Source organism: Stegastes partitus, unplaced genomic scaffold, assembly GCF_000690725.1.
Source record: "Stegastes partitus isolate 25-593 unplaced genomic scaffold, Stegastes_partitus-1.0.2 Scaffold1380, whole genome shotgun sequence".
NCBI classification, from domain to species: Eukaryota; Metazoa; Chordata; class Actinopteri; family Pomacentridae; genus Stegastes; species Stegastes partitus.
The window spans coordinates 163,972-179,280 of record NW_007579111.1 but is presented as its reverse complement, the minus strand read 5'-3'; the positions used below and the strand labels follow the sequence as shown (position 1 = coordinate 179,280).

The window sequence follows — 15,309 nt, the reverse complement described above, 5'->3', positions numbered from 1 at the left end:
TTAATGTACGTTTTTAAAAAGAATTTTACTGATAGGATTTTTAAATGTAATTTTCATTTCGAAGTATAAATTCACAATTATTGTGATTATTGTTATTGATGTTTTAATATATTCCAAAATACAGATAATAAAAGCAAATTAAAAAGGAATAGTTCAGCAAAAGAACAGTTTTTTTCACAGTATATTTTACACTGTGAATGCTTTCATTAAACATCCAAAATACTTCCTGACTTACCAACTGAACAAATAAATCTGTGCATAATTACAGAACCAGAACCTCCTCCCCAACGTCACCGGTTGCATCTAATTAATATATTTACTCTGTTTAAATTTGCAGATGTATATTTTATCTAAAGGTTCAGAAAAGTGTTCCTTAATCTTAAGAAACTCTTTGAAGCCGTTTTGCATCAGCTGGAAAACTCTCCATCACCAAGACGGCTTTTACAAATTTATTATGAAATAATCTGAACACTTCCGCCGAGCGCGCAGCAGGTGGCGCTGCTGTCCCCGGCGCTGACCGCTGGGAGGCAGTGACGCCAAGCAGGAGGCTCGACGCGGCCGGAAATGAGCTAGAAGAAGAAGACGAAGAAACCCGGAAGTGAAGCCGGAAGAGAGGCGGAGTTTCGCTGCAGCGTCCACATGTTGGTTCAGGATCGTTCCCGTCAGCGGGGAGCAGCTGAAGGGGTGAAGGCGACATGAGACCCGGAGGAGCTCTGTAGCCGCTGAAAGGTGAGTTTAGACGGCTTAGCTAAAGTCTAGCTGGACGGTGAAGGAGGTTCTGCTGAACTTCAAGAGACAGAAAGTCAAACCTACGTTTGATGTCAGGATCATCGTCCAGATTCCTGCTGTGTCTGAACTATTTTCTAATGTAGTCACAAGAACACAAACTGTAAAAAAAAAACAAAACGAGATTCGATGGATGTAGAACTGATCCGGTGTCAGGTTCTGCCAGAACTCAGGTGTGTTTTCTATCAAATGCTGGTCCAATTACATGAAAGTTCTGTAAATGGTCCCAAATTTATTTAAGTTCAACCAGAATGATGCACAAATGTTCAAACAGACATGAACGTTGTCTAGAATCACAAAAACCATGTTGACAATTACTCAGAAATATTCAAAATGACATAAAATTACACAAAAGTTGTCCTGAATTACTTATAATTTCTCATTTGTTTTGTCTGTAGACTGTGACAGAACTCAGGTGTTTTCATCCAACAGAATTGTTTAAATTGACGTAAAAAATTGATGAAAATGTCCAGAAATAGTTCAGAATGACGTGAAAGTCGTCCAGAAATTACACAAAATGATCCAGAATCACTCAAATTCATCCAAACCTCCAGTGTTCAGACTGAGACACCTGGATGGATGTAGAACTGATCTGGTGTCAGGTTCTACCAGAACCCAGATGTGTTCTTCCTCCTAAATGTCGTGTCTATCTGCTGTACTGGTGAAGTTCTGAGACTCAAAAATGATGGAAAAAGTCCATTAAGGTGATAAATCTGGACCCTCCTCTGTGGACTTCAAGGACCTGGAACTCTGGAACATTCACAGTCTGAAGGTAGAACTCTGATCAGTAGATAAAGGTACTGGAGGTACAGAACCAGATGTTCTGGTTGGTTTTGTTGATCCTCAGCTGCTCTCACATTAATGGATTCTGTTTACGGTTCAGACGGATGAAACCAGACGGACAGAGTTCCCTGGAGGTCGGTTTAGGGTTTCCTCTGTGTGAATGATCAGATGAGTCGCGTCTCACGTTCACTCATTAATGACGTGTCTGTTGTTTCTAATTAAGTTTGTAAAAGTGTCCAAACACTGAAGGTCAAGATTCAAGAAACTTTGTCTCATCAGATGACCACAGTCGACCGTCTTCAGTTTGTGACTCACATGAGACATCATGGACACACACGACAACAACAACATTAATTCTCTGAGGTCGAACGTTTTGTCCCCAAAACCCCCAAAACATTCATTTCACTGTAATAACCAACCAATATAACAGCAGATCATTTCTATTTGAAAAACTAAGACAATCCAAGGTGATCAGCTTCAGGACGTTGTCATGATTTGTCCAGTCTGACGGGATCAGGTTCTGACATCAGGACCAGCGGGTCAGACAGAACCAGCGTTGGTCTGCTGCGTCTCAGAGCTGAAAGTTGTTTTTTGGTTGTCTTTCAGTTTAAACACGGTTTGAAGATGCTGAGTGACTCTGAGGCCGCAGAGCTTCTGTCCTTCCTGACGCCGGCGACCCGACCTGATGTCAAAGGACGAGCCACTGAGTACATCCTGGGCCTGTCGGGACACCGGTGAGCTCCAGGATAAGTCCTGAACTGGACCAGGGAACTCTGAGCTCCCTGCAGCTCCTGAACATTGGTTGCTCGTTTGTTCAGCGTGAGACGGGAGCAGCACACGAGCGTCCACGCTCCCCTGTTGACGAGTGTGACGTGACCTTCTGTGTGTGACGCTTCTCTTCCTGTTTCCTGTTTGCAGCGACGGCTGCCGGTTCCTTCGCTCCAGACCCGACCTTGTGGCCGCTCTGCTGGCGCTGACCTCTGACCCGTCCATCGCCATTGTCAAGGACTGTTTCCACGTCCTGATCAACCTGTCGGCCGACGAGACTCTGCACCAGGTGACTGCCGACCCGTCGCTGCTCGTTGATGTGGGTCAGACGGGCCTGATACATCTCTGTGTCCTCCGTCAGGTTCTGGTGAACGATGTTGGCGTCCTGCCGGTTCTGCTGAAAAACCTCGTGGATCCAGAGTACGTGTTCTCTGACCAGATCTGCACCATCCTGTCCAACCTGAGCCGCCACGAGAAAACCTGCAGGACTGTGTTCAAGGTGAGAGGTCCTGGAAGGTCCTGGAACCTGCTGCGATGCTGAATCATTCACGTGGGATCATAAAGGCAGAGCGTCTCTGAAGCGTCTGCAGACCAAACAGTTTCTCAGAACCACAACAGAATCTTTGGTTCTTTAACTGTTACGTTGGAAATTTGACGGAAAATTAAAAATGAATCAAAATCACTTTTTTGGACGCGTCTCGTTTAAAAGTGACCAGAATCAGAAAAACCAAACTTTCAAAGTTCAGAATCACTCAAAGATGCAAAGTCAGCACAGAATGATTTCATCACACTCGTGTCTGTAAAACGTTCACACCAAGCAGCTTCTGGAGGCCTCAGTGGTTCTGCTCAGACCCACTGCTAGCTGGAGGAAAGTCAGAGCAGTCCCAGAGGTCCAGGTCCTTGAAGTCCACAGAGGAGGGTCCAGATTTAGGAGGAAGAACACATCTGGGTTCTGGTAGAACCTGACACCAGATCAGTTCTACATCCATCCAGGTGTCTCAGTCTGAATACTGGACCTGGTTCTGTTCATGTCCTCTGTCAGCAGCTGGTAGCATCAGTGTCATGGTTCTGGTTCTGTCTGATTTTCTGTCTGGTGCTTGATGAACTGTCCTCCTCCTCTTCATTGAGTTCTTCTTCTGCTGTTCCAGGTTCTGCAGGAGCAGCTGGGTGTGGCTCAGCTGGTGGACATCTTCTGCACTGAGGGTTACAATCAGAAGGCCAAGCTGCACTACCTGGGTCCTCTGCTGTCCAACCTGACGCAGCTGCCCGAGGCCAGGACCTGCCTGCTGGACCCAGACAGGTGAGTCACCACATCACCTGCCTGCCGAGTGCAGCAGCGACACGTGCAGTGGATGTTTGTAAATGACACTTTTAGAATAAACTCATTTGGATGAAGTCGTTCGAGTAGAACGTCCAGAAAGACTCAGAATCAGCACACAGACTCAGAATCAGAACACAGACTCAGAACACAGACATGAGAGATCACTGATGAAACCAGACGGTTGTATTTTCAGGAATCGTTTGAACACGAGCAGCTGATCCCAGTCTGGTCTCACTGTTTCAGTAGAAGCAGAACCACACGGTGCAGAACTACAGGGTCACCACAGATACACAATAAGTCACTAAAGTCACCACAGACAGACAATAAGTCACTAGAGTCACCACAGTGGGCTCTCCAGGTGCTGCAGGTGTGTTCTGGTGAATCGCCTGACTGCAGTGGTTCTGTTCTGACCGGCCTGTGTGTGTGTGTCAGGTGTGTCGTCCAGAGGCTGCTGCCCTTCACCCAGTACCAGGCGTCGCTGGTCCGGAGAGGCGGAGTCATCGGCACGCTGAGGAACTGCTGCTTCGACCACCGTGAGACACACACACACACACACACACACACACACACACACACACACCAGGCTGCGTTCTTGTCAGTGGACTGAACTCACCTGTCACCAGGTTCTGATTTCGGTGACAACACAGAGAAATGCAGCTTGTGGAGCCAGACGGGTCAGAACCTCGTCTGCCACGCTGACCCATCCCATCATGTGCTAAACCTGTGCAGGGCACCACGAGTGGCTGCTGAGTGACGCCGTGGACATCCTGCCCTTCCTGCTGCTGCCGCTGGCCGGACCGGAGGAGCTGAGCGACGAGGAGAACGAAGGTGAGCAGATGTGTGGTTCCTCCTCCTGCTCAGCTTTCTGACTGTTTAGTTGAAAACCTGAATCCTGATGCTGCATCAAACTCACTTTGTTCTGCACTGAAACCAAACCAGACTCCTGGACCGTGAGCGACTGAGACCAGCAGGTGATCAACGTCCAGGTGTTTCCACAGAGCACAGGATGGAACCGGCTGCCTCAGTGCTGGGCCGAGGATCCTGGTTGTCGGTGATCAGAACCAGCTTGATGGAGGCTCCGTCCTCTCTGCTCGATGCCTGCTGGCCTCAGTCGCTCAGTCTGTGCTTGTGTTGAGGAAATGTTTAGTTTCCTGCAGAACGTGGTTCCATCAAACTGGACAAGCTGTGGAGAATAAAGTGGTTCTGATGGAACATCAGGGTCCTCAGCTCGGTTTTGGTGAATGTTCCTGATGTGTCAGGAGTGGCTCTGATGGACTAACCTGTTTGGTGTCCAGGTCTGCCGGTGGACCTGCAGTACCTCCCAGAGGACAAGACCAGGGAGGAAGACCCAGACGTCAGGAAGATGCTGCTGGAGACGCTCCTGCTGGTAGGAAGCCTCCAGCGCTCGCTTTCTGCCGTCTTGTTCTGGTCACATTCTCACCGTCTGTCTCCTGTGCAGCTGATGGCGACCAAAGCCGGCCGACGGACCCTGAAGGACAAGAACGTCTATCCCATCATGAGAGAGTTCCACCGCTGGGAGAAGGACGTCCATGTCGCTGCAGCCTGCGAGAAGCTGGTGCAGGTACGAGTCTGGTACCAAGTCACTGAGAAACAGCCGGTCGCTCACAGAACACCGGCAGGTCCGTCCAAAGTGACGGCGAGTCGGTCCAGAACGACTCCAAACGACAGAAACTGATCCAGTGAAATGAAACGTGTCCAACAGAATCAGAGAAGTCCAGATGGTTCTGAAATGTCTCAGAGTGAGAGACGTTCATCCAGAAAGCGGACTCAGAACCCGGCAGGACTTTCTGTCGCTGTGAAAACGATCAGAAACCAGGCAGGAGGTGTCGAGTAGAACTCAGACTGAGTAGAACCTCCTCCAGAACGGGTCACACCGTGTCCAACACGACCCGTCCACAGTGATTACAAACTACGTGTCCAAAATGGCAGAACTCGTTTAAAATGACTCCAGATTTGGGCTCAGCTAGTGAACTGGTCCAAACCCAGTCAGAACCCAGCAGGACTTCCTGTTGGAGGATGAATTCATGGCAGGTAGATGCTGCAGGAACCACTCAGGTGTGTTCCAGCAGAGCGGCAGCCGAACGCGACCGCGTTCGGATTCAGACGCTTCGTCAGTCGGAGCTGAAAGCGAAGCTGAATTTGTTCTGACTTCATCCCTGCAGGTTCTGATCGGGGACGAACCGGAGCCAGGGATGGAGAACCTGATGGAGGTGGAGATACCTGAGGAGGTGGAGGAGAAGCTGAAGGAGGCCGACGCCAAAGAACAGGAGGAGCTGCAGAAGGAGGAGAACAGTCGGAGCGGACCGACCCAGTAGAACTGGCCTGCATCTGGTTCGCTGAGCTCCGGCCTCGAGCTCAGACAAGAAACCGGAGGAAGGTTCTGTTTCCTGGAGTTTCAAACACGTCTTCTATGAAAAAACAAAGTAAAATAACCCAACAACAAAGACCCATTTATCAGAACCAGAAACAGACAGAACATCCAGATCTTAAACCCTTCGATGGTCCCTGAGCTCCTCGTGTGCAGCACGTTGTTCTGTCAGAATAACGAACCCCTGAAGTCTGGGTGTGTCACCAAAATGCTCACCAGAAATTAACCATTTGCTTTGACCCGGTTCTGTGGACAGTAGGAAAGTGTGAGCTCCTTGGTGCCGCTGTGAAGCCCGAGAGGCTCGGTTCTCTGATTCACAGAATCCTCAGACCAGTTTTTACAGCTTTTCTCTCGTGTCCTTCACTTGTCAGTAAATAAATGAGGAGAAACTGGACTTTCTTGTTGAACTCTGTTTAAGTGTCAGATGGTCCGTATGAGTCCTGAGGTCACTACGGTCTCAGAAGTCCATTCAGAACATCCTCGACTGAAGCTGCTCCGCATGTTCTGCTTCATTCCTTGTTGTACATTCATCACTGCTTTATGAGGAAGCGCCGGCGGTTCCTTACCTGTCAAAGTCGCATCTGATTGTTTTTAAACCTGGAACCAGATAGCTTTGATCTCATCAGACACTGAGCTGTTGAACTGTCAGAGACTCTGGGAACTGTTGGATGTGTTTATGAGCAGAAACTGTCACAGATTCACTTTGTTCTACGTCTCATTCACAGATTAGCCAAAAACCGTCGCTCTGCTTTCACCAGGTTCTGTGGAAACTGGAAGTTCTGAGTCATCGTGTTGATCCACAGCGATGAGCCGCGAGCAGAAACGGCTCCGAGTTCACGAACCTGATCACAGCCAACGAACGTGAAGTTCATCAGTTTCACCGCTAAGCTACCAAACTGAGCGTTCGTGTCTCTGTGCGTCTTCATCGCGGCTCTCTGAGAGGATGCAGCTGTTAAAATAAACGTGTGACCTTCTAGAGCAGCTCGAGTCCTTACTTCAGATCCTCGTTTTCTCTGATCTGCTCTTTCAAACAGCTGCTCCGAACCACAGGAGGTTTCTCACACCGAGGACCAAGGAACCCGTTTATTTCCATCAGAACCTGGACGTCACACGTCCACGCTGTCCACAGGTAGAACATCTCCCACACCTGTAGCTCATTCAACCCAAACACCAGCGTCACAGGCGTCCTCATAAGGGCAGGATGTTACCGCTACCCAATGACATAACGTCTTTAAATGGCTTTATCAACTTCAGCTTAAATCAATATTTATATTGTTAACGTTAGATTTTATCCTGAGCTTTTAACGCCGGACATTTCTATGTTTTTAACCATCCATCCATCCATCATCTATACACCGCTTAATCCTCACTAGGGTCGCGGGAGGCTGGAGCCTATCCCAGCTGACTCAGGGTGAAGGGGACACCCTGGACAGGTCACCAGTCTATCACAGGGCTACACTTAGAGACAGACATCCAAGCACACTCACATTCACACCTACGGACAATTTAGAATCGCCAATTAACCTCAACATGTTTTTGGACTATGTGGGAGGAAGCCGGAGAACCCGGAGAGAACCCACGCTGCACGGGGAGAACATGCAAACTCCACGCAGAAAGATTCCGGTGCCCCCACCGGGACGCCAACAGGCAACCTTCTTGCTGCGAGGCAACAGTGCTAACCAACTGCGCCACTCTGCAGCCCTGTTTTTAACCTTTTTTTTTTTTTTTTAAACTGTACGTGGCTCTCTCATTGGTTCTTGAGCTCTTCGCTGAAGGTGTCAGACCTTCTGATGAGCGCTGGTCAGCTCAGACGTCAACGTACGTTTTTGACAGTTTGGCTGAGTTTGTCTTAAAACAGCTGAAGGAAGAATTAAGTGTGACGGGAAGTCAAGTCACTGCGAGACAACTGGCTGCAGTAGTGAACAGAGACCAGCAGGTGGCGGAAGGTGACCGTCCCAGCCTGAACAAAGTCCCTCAGAACATCTGGTTCTGTGTCTGCAGTACCTTTCTCTAATGATCAGAGTTCCAGGTGCGGGTCCAGGCTGCTCTGATGAAGTTCTGAGGCTCAGAAATGATGGAAGAAGTCCATGAAGAAGAACTGCTCAGTCTTACAGATGATCCCATCAGAGCCTTTATGATGTAAAATCTATGATCGGAGGAACTCATTCAGTGGCTGGTTTGAAGTGGGAGAGACACCTGGAGCTTCAACTGATCTGCTATCGTCTCACCCAGCAGCTTCTCCTGAAGGCTTCCATTTGCACGGCGGGTGTTTCAGGTCCCTGAGACCTCCTCCTCTTCTGGGTGTTCTCGTCTTCCTCTGACTGAACTCAACAGAACTGGAGGCAGGCAGGCTTTACGGTGATCGGCCAGCAGGTGGCGCCAGTCGCTTCCATCTGAGCTGCACAGCCTCGTCTTTAAAGGAACTGAACTCATCTGCGACACAACAGAAGGAAGAATGTTTGAGCTGAAGCGTTTTAATTTGGCCTCAAAGCACACACACACACACACACACACACACACACCAGGCTGCGTCTTCTGTCCAACCTTGTGCTGAAGAAAAAGGAGAACAGAAACACGCTCACTGGAAACCGATGTGACTCACAGGTTGCATCAGCTCTCAGTAATCAGATTACTTCTACGGTGGAGTATCTGCTTTGCGTTCAGATGACAAACCAGCAGTTTATGTTCTTACATTGAAGTAAAACACCTGGACATGTTCACAGTGTGAAGGTAGACCTCTGACCATCAGATGAAGGTTCTGGAGGTTCTGGAGGGGGAGCTGGTTGGTTTTATACGATATGAACCAGGTAAATAGTTGATTTAATTAGTTTTAATTCGTGTTTGTGTCTTTGACTCATGAGCAGAGCTTTAACGATGCAGACATCGGCCCAGCGTTCTTCTGCACACGCTCAGGTTCACATCATGTTCCTCCTGTGGAGCTGAGGGGGCGGGACCAGGGGCGGGGCTGAGTGTGGAGCAGCCAATCAGAGGCCTGCTGCTCTTCCTGTACGTGAGCTACGTGCAGCAGCTCCAGAGGGATCCTCTCCCTCAGAACAAAGCTCCACTGTCGCTGAGCTGCTGAACACTGAAGTTATTAAACTGAGTTCATGTCTGTTAGCAGCTCAGAGCTGTTCTGTCTGAGAGACACCTGATATTGATATATATATATATATATATGTGTGTGTCTCCCTCCTCATGAGAACCTCAGGAGGAGAACGTTAGCTGAACCGGGCCTGTTCGGTCCCGTTCTGTCTCACGGAGCTGTCTAGGGTTCGGCTTAGAGTCGGGTCCGGACTGTTGTTCGGTAAGAGGATGTTCAGACACACACCACTTGATGTCAGTCCAGAGCCCTGCAGCGGAGGGACTATCTGACGCAGCGTATCCCTCCGCCCGTGGAGGGACTATCTGACAAAGAACCAGGAAGTACCGAAGAACTCCCCCTGACCACACGCTGCTGTTATGTGTGTGCATGAAAGAAAGCAGAGCTGTCAGTGAGACACAAACAGGATGAAGTTGTTTTTAGCAGGAAACGTATCTTTAATACGATAATAATGATGATTTACAGCAGCAGGGAGGTCGTTCCTCTATCACCTTACTGTAATCAGATTACTTCTAAGTACAACATCAGAGCTGTGGTTTCCATCAGTCCACCTGCATGAACATGGTTCTACAACGAGCTGAGAGCAGCAGAATCTTCTCAGTTCTGGACCTCTGGACTGTTTCTATCTATGTCTGCATCATGGCTCCACATGGAGAAGACCTGGACAGAGGAGGAGAAACATCTGACTGAGAGACTGGACAGAGATGGAAAAGGATCCAGAAGATCAGTGAGCAGCTAGAACCCAGTGCAGCCCAGTGTGAGGAGGAACCAGGAGGTCCAGAAGGAGCCATAGTAGCACTGGTCAGGGCTGCAGGGGTTTCCTGATCCAGTGTGTTGGTCCCTCTGGTCTCCCTCAGCTCACAGTTTGAAGTTTTTTAAACACATAAATACATGAATGAGCTCTGAGCTGCGGATCAGAACCGTTCTATTAAACCTGCTTCAAAATCAGCTGACTTCAGAGATGATGGACTTTCTCTGTGATGGAAGTGTTTCCCTCCAGAGTTCAGTCTGAAGCTTCATCACAACACTGAGCTCAACCTCACGTCAATCGCTGTGTTTATCTGCCTTCTGATTGGCTGCTGCCGACTCAGCAGAGAAGGCTCCGCCCCCTCAGAGTCTGCTGTACTTTTCCACTAAGAACTAAACTGCTCCTCCTCCTCTTCTTCCTCCTCCTCCTCCTCTTCTTCTTCCTTCTCCTCTTCTTCTCCTTCTCCTTGTTCCTCCTCTTCCTCCTCCTGCTCTTCCTCCTCCTCTGGTTCTCCTTGTTCCTCCTCCTCCTCTACTTCTTCTTCTTCTTCTTCTTCTTCTTCTTCTTCCTCCTCGTCTTCCTCCTCTTCTTCTTCCTCCTCCTCCTCCTCCCCTCCTCTTCTTCTTCTTCCTCCTCCTCCTCGTCCTCCTCGTCCTTCTATTGGGTGATTTTAAAGTCCAAGGTTTGGAGAACACAGATTCTTCATGTGGACGTAGTTGTTGTTTTTACAGAACCCGGCTCATCACACGCTGTGTTTCTGACTCGTGTTTAGACGACATGTTGAATAAAGTGGTTCTGATGAAATGTTGTGGTTCTGGGCTCAGGTTTGGACGGTTCTCCAGATGGAGCAGCGTCTCAGAACAATGCATTCAGGGACTGTCAGACGTTCTGACGGTTCCTTCTGGTCATGCTGTGTGTGAAGATGATTTTGTTCTGAAGCACCTGGTGTTGTGACGTCTGGTTCTCCTCCAGCAGAACTTAGAGAGGAAAGACGGAGAAGGAACCACAAGTTTTACACTCTGTGTTTGTGTGAAGTTAGAGAAACTGGAGTTACAGCGATTCCAGCTGAGACGGATCAGATGACTTCATCTGGTCTGACTTAAACGAGTGTCGGTTACACAACTGTGCAGCTTCGTTTAGCTGTGTTACTAATTAACATCAGTCATTAACGCTGATCCAACAGTGTGCACATAGTTCTGCTCGTCTTAGTGTCACTTTGTGTTTAACAGCGAACCAGTTTAGTCAGACTGAGAAACACAATCAGACACAACTGCAGCGTCAAACTACACACACACACACACACACATATGCATGCACACAACAGAGGTGTGTGTGTGTGTGTGTGTGTGTGTGTGTGTGAGAGATCTTTCCAACCGTTGCTCTGACTCTGTCTGTACATGTTGTTGGACTCCTGCCCTTTAACCACAACGCTCATCTGTTCTCAGTGTGTGTGTGAGAGAGAGTGTGTGCGTGTGTGGGGGGGAGTTTTTGTTTTTTTTAAATATATTTTTGTGCCTTTATTCAGAGCAGTGGAGAGACAGGAAAGGGGAGAATAACGAGGAGAGACCTGCAGCAGAGGGTCATGAGCTGGAGCTACAGCCCTGTTCATGGGTCGCCCGCTCAGCCAGATGAGCTGTAGGGACGCCCGACCAGGTGAAGTTTCAGAACCGAACCAGAACAGGTCCGACCCTTTGTTCCGTCCGTACTGGGCAGCTGGAGGTTATTCAATACAAGCCCAGGGTCCTCACAAGTATAGATTCATTGACACTGTCAGAGAGCCAAACACTGGAGCAGAACCTGTTTGTTCAGGGGACGGTTCCCGACCTGCTCTGTGTGGTTCTTAAAGGTTCTTAGCTTGTGTTTGGAGGCAGGTAATGATGGTTATGTCCTAATTACTGATTAACCTGCAGATTAACTTACAGTTGAACTAACTGGCATCTTAGAACACGTTGTTCTGTCTGACCAACAGTCCAGAACCCACAATATTAAATGTGTTCTCAAGGAAGGAACCCAGGAATCACACTGATCCAGTCCTATTGTCAGCATAGAACCAGACGGGCCTGAAGATGACCAGAAACCTTCTGACATGACAGAACGAGGTGTTCAGAGTGACAGTGGTTCTCTACAGCACCTCAGAGGTTCCTCTGAGAACTTGTTCAGGGAAACAGTCACAGAGAACCCACTGCTGAAAGGTTCTCTGTGAAACTCAGACGGTTCCTCTGTGGTTCTAGTTAGAACCTTTATGTCTGAGCTTAGCATCAACACAGCTAGCAGAGGGAGAGCTAGCAGGTCTGCTGTAATCTGCTGCACCGTGTGTGTGTGTGTGTGTGTGTGTGCGTTTGTGTACCTGTGTGTTTGTGTGTAACACTGTGTGTGTACCTGTGTGTACTTGTGTGTGTGTGTACCAGCCTCAGTGAGGATCTACAGCCTGTAATCGGAGGCGATCAGCTGATTGAAGCGAGCTGAAGTCGTTCTTCATTTGTTCTTGGAGGTGACTGGCATCACGTTAAGTGTTTACAACATTAATGTTGAATATTTCATCTGATGAACCGTCAGGAACACATTCTTTACAAACACAATGAGTCCAGCTGTGGTTCCCATCAGTCTACCTGCATGAACATGGTTCTACAACGAGCTGAGAGCAGCAGAACCTTCTCAGTTCTGGACCTGTGGATTGTGTCTATCTATGTCTGCATCATGGCTCCACATGGAGAAGACCTGAACAGAGGAGGAGAAACATCTGACTGAGAGACTGGACAAAGATGGAAAAGGATCCAGAAGATCAGTGAGCAACTAGAACCCAGTGCAGCCCAGTGTGAGCAGGAACCAGGAGGTCCAGAAGGAGCCATAGCAGCACTGATCAGGGCTGCAGTGGTCGTCCTCCTACAATGACTCCACGGACAGTCGACTACTGTCACTATGGAGCTGTGAACACCAGACAAATGCAGCTGAGCATTCACACAAAATGAGAACAAAATGCTCTCCTGTGTTTGCACGGTACCGTAGTTCTGAGGATGTTAAATCAGTTTGCTGCTGTCGTCCTCTCTGTGATCGTTCAGCGATGCCTGAGAGCTGTTATTAGAGTCTGACACACAAACACAAAGCGGGTTACTGGTCCTGAGTGGGCGTGATCGGCCCACTGCTCTTACATAACCCACTTCACCTGATCCACTGCCTCACATCCGTCAGCAGGAGGCCTGGAGCTGCTGTTGGAAGAACAGCTGCTACCAGGTTTAAGGTTACTTTACATTGGACGTGTAAAGTTCTATAATTATTCTGATAGTGCTTTAAAATAGAGTAGAATGGGTGAATATCTGCAAATTAAAAAGGAAAAATTTGACAACATAGTAGTTTTCCACCTTTAGAGGACTCAGTGCGTGTATAATACTAATTATTGTTTAGTCTTTTAGACTCTTTTTTTTTTTTCTTCTTCTCTGCTGTAAAGCGGTTCTGCCCGGAGCCTCGGTGCTTCCTGCTGCCTTCACAGGAGCTGATGTTGGACTTAGACTCATAAAAACTCTCCACTCGGCACAGAAACACTCCAATCAGAACATATTTTCTCATTTTTATTTCAGTCTGTACAGTAAAAGTTTTTTTATTTTATTTTTTGTTATTTTATTAATGACAGTCTGCATCAGCCAATCAGCTGCAGCCTGAGCCACCAGCTGGCTGCTGATTGGCTGCCGGGGCCCACTCCCCCATCCAGCCCTTTTGTCTTTGTGTGAGCAACAACAACAACAACAGACGCACAAACACACACACTGAGCACACAACCGTGTAGAAACACTGTCAGCAGCCAGTCTGAGCGGAACCACAGCGACCCAACAGTCCGCGGTTCTGGTCTCGAGTCTCATAAAAGGCAGCAGGAGTTAAAAACACGCCACGAGCTTCAAAAAGTTGAGTTCTGCTGGTGACTGATCTGATCCTGTGAGCAGATCCTTCACGACCAGAACCGCTCGACTTCCTCCAGACCCGCTGAGAACAAAATAGATCCTGAAAGTTCCCTTCAGGGCGTCAGGACGTCGCAGAACTCCACGAAGTCCTTCTGCATGAAGTTCTGGCTCTGCAGCAGGTCGTCCTCGGACGGGAAGTACTGCATGCTGTCCTCCTGCAGAACCAGACCCTCCTGCAGAACCAGGAAGGGTCCGGGCGCCGATGCGGACCCGTGCGGGTTCGGACTGTCCAGCAGGGCTCCCCTGGCGTTCTCCAGGACTCCCAGGTACGAGTCCATGTCGGTGAGCTCCGCGTCGCTGTCGGAGCTGCAGCCACTGTCGCTGCCCACCGAGTCGGACCTCATGTGCAGCATTTGGTACTTCTCGTGCATCAGGAACTGGTTGGTGTTCTTGGGGGCCCGCATGCCCCTGGCCCGGTTCCCCTTTACGTTGACGGGTCGCAGCGACAGCCTGTCCGGCCGCTGCTGCTGGCCGCGGGCCCCCCCGGTCCGGCCTCGCCCTGCGGCCCGCGGCCCCTGCAGCCGCCCCCTGCAGCTCCGGGCCCGGCCGGGCTTCCTGCGCTCGGCCCGGAGCGGCGCCTCCTTCACCTCCTGCTGCCAGAACCTCCTGCACATCATCTCTGAGAACATGTTCCGCTCCTCACATCGTCTCGGCTGCAGCGTAGCGGCTGTTCGGGGCTCGGACGCCCCCCCCTCCGGCGGCTTCTACCTCTTCACCGTCCGTCCGCGTTTCTTCTTGACCTCTGGCTTCGGCTGCTGCATCGCCTGCTCGTCCTCCCCCCGCAGCAGCAGCTGGGCTCCGGGCTGCAGTGTCGCCTCCTGGGGTCCGGTCCGGTCCGAGTGTGACCGCAGCGCTGAGGGCGACCCGAGGAGCTGCGGAGGCTTCAGGAGCTCAAATATGTGGCGAGGCTACTTTAGTTCGGTTCCGAGCGGCGCCAGTATCTCTGAGCTCTGAGCTGCTCTGACTACAACCCCGCCCACCTGCTGCAGCCTTATCAGGAGCTGGACGAGTCCATTCACACACAGGGCGGGGGGGGAGGAAGGGCTGCACCGCGGCCTGAACATAACAACACTCATGACCCACTTCTTGAATGTGTGGCTGTATGAGCAGCTGTCTGTCCGTCTGTCTGTCTGTCTGTCTGTCTGTCTGTCTGTTATTAACCTGTCCGTCTGTCTGTCTGTCTGTCTGTCTCTCTGTCTGTTATAAACCTGTCCGTTTGTCTGTCTGTCTGTCTGTCTGATAATCACAGCGGTCCTCCCCGCAGCCTGATGGTTCACTCCGCTTCGGGTTTAGCAGCTGAAATCTGAGCTCAGCTGGTGGAGCCCCTCCCCTCTGACACACACACACACACACACACACACACACACACACGGTTTGGTGTCACAAAGAAAACAAACGGAAGCTGAGCTGCAGACTCACAATAAAAACACTCAAACTGACTCTGGTTCGGTTTTATATGAA

At 49.6% G+C, this 15,309-nt stretch overlaps 2 protein-coding genes across 2 annotated transcripts; one reads left to right on the top strand and one right to left on the bottom strand.

Moving 5' to 3' along the window:
* Positions 1 to 617: 617 nt before the first annotated feature.
* Positions 618 to 6,441, top strand: hgh1 (HGH1 homolog (S. cerevisiae)). The gene is made up of 10 exons (XM_008299097.1): positions 618 to 729; positions 2,176 to 2,303; positions 2,488 to 2,626; positions 2,699 to 2,836; positions 3,486 to 3,637; positions 4,091 to 4,191; positions 4,388 to 4,486; positions 4,954 to 5,045; positions 5,118 to 5,240; positions 5,842 to 6,441. The coding sequence occupies exons 2-10, from the start codon at positions 2,194 to 2,196 to the stop codon at positions 5,992 to 5,994; spliced, it is 1,107 nt and encodes a 368-aa protein (XP_008297319.1). The 5' UTR covers positions 618 to 729; positions 2,176 to 2,193; the 3' UTR covers positions 5,995 to 6,441.
* A 7,063-nt stretch (positions 6,442 to 13,504) lies between these two features.
* LOC103370150 (coiled-coil domain-containing glutamate-rich protein 1) lies at positions 13,505 to 14,805 on the bottom strand. Its single transcript, XM_008299095.1, has one exon. It carries the CDS (start codon positions 14,475 to 14,477, stop codon positions 13,902 to 13,904), a length of 576 nt encoding a protein of 191 aa, XP_008297317.1. The 5' UTR covers positions 14,478 to 14,805; the 3' UTR covers positions 13,505 to 13,901.
* Positions 14,806 to 15,309: the final 504 nt, after the last annotated feature.

Bases quoted from the DNA above. Each gene is read 5' to 3' on its own strand.
- LOC103370150 (XM_008299095.1), bottom strand. From the start codon at position 14,477: ATGTTCTCAGAGATGATGTGCAGGAGGTTCTGGCAGCAGGAGGTGAAG.
- hgh1 (XM_008299097.1), top strand. From the start codon at position 2,194: ATGCTGAGTGACTCTGAGGCCGCAGAGCTTCTGTCCTTCCTGACGCCG. The intron at 3,638-4,090 runs GTGAGTCACCAC...TGTGTGTGTCAG, and splicing joins TGCCTGCTGGACCCAGACAG to GTGTGTCGTCCAGAGGCTGC. The intron at 5,046-5,117 runs GTAGGAAGCCTC...TCTCCTGTGCAG, and splicing joins TGCTGGAGACGCTCCTGCTG to CTGATGGCGACCAAAGCCGG.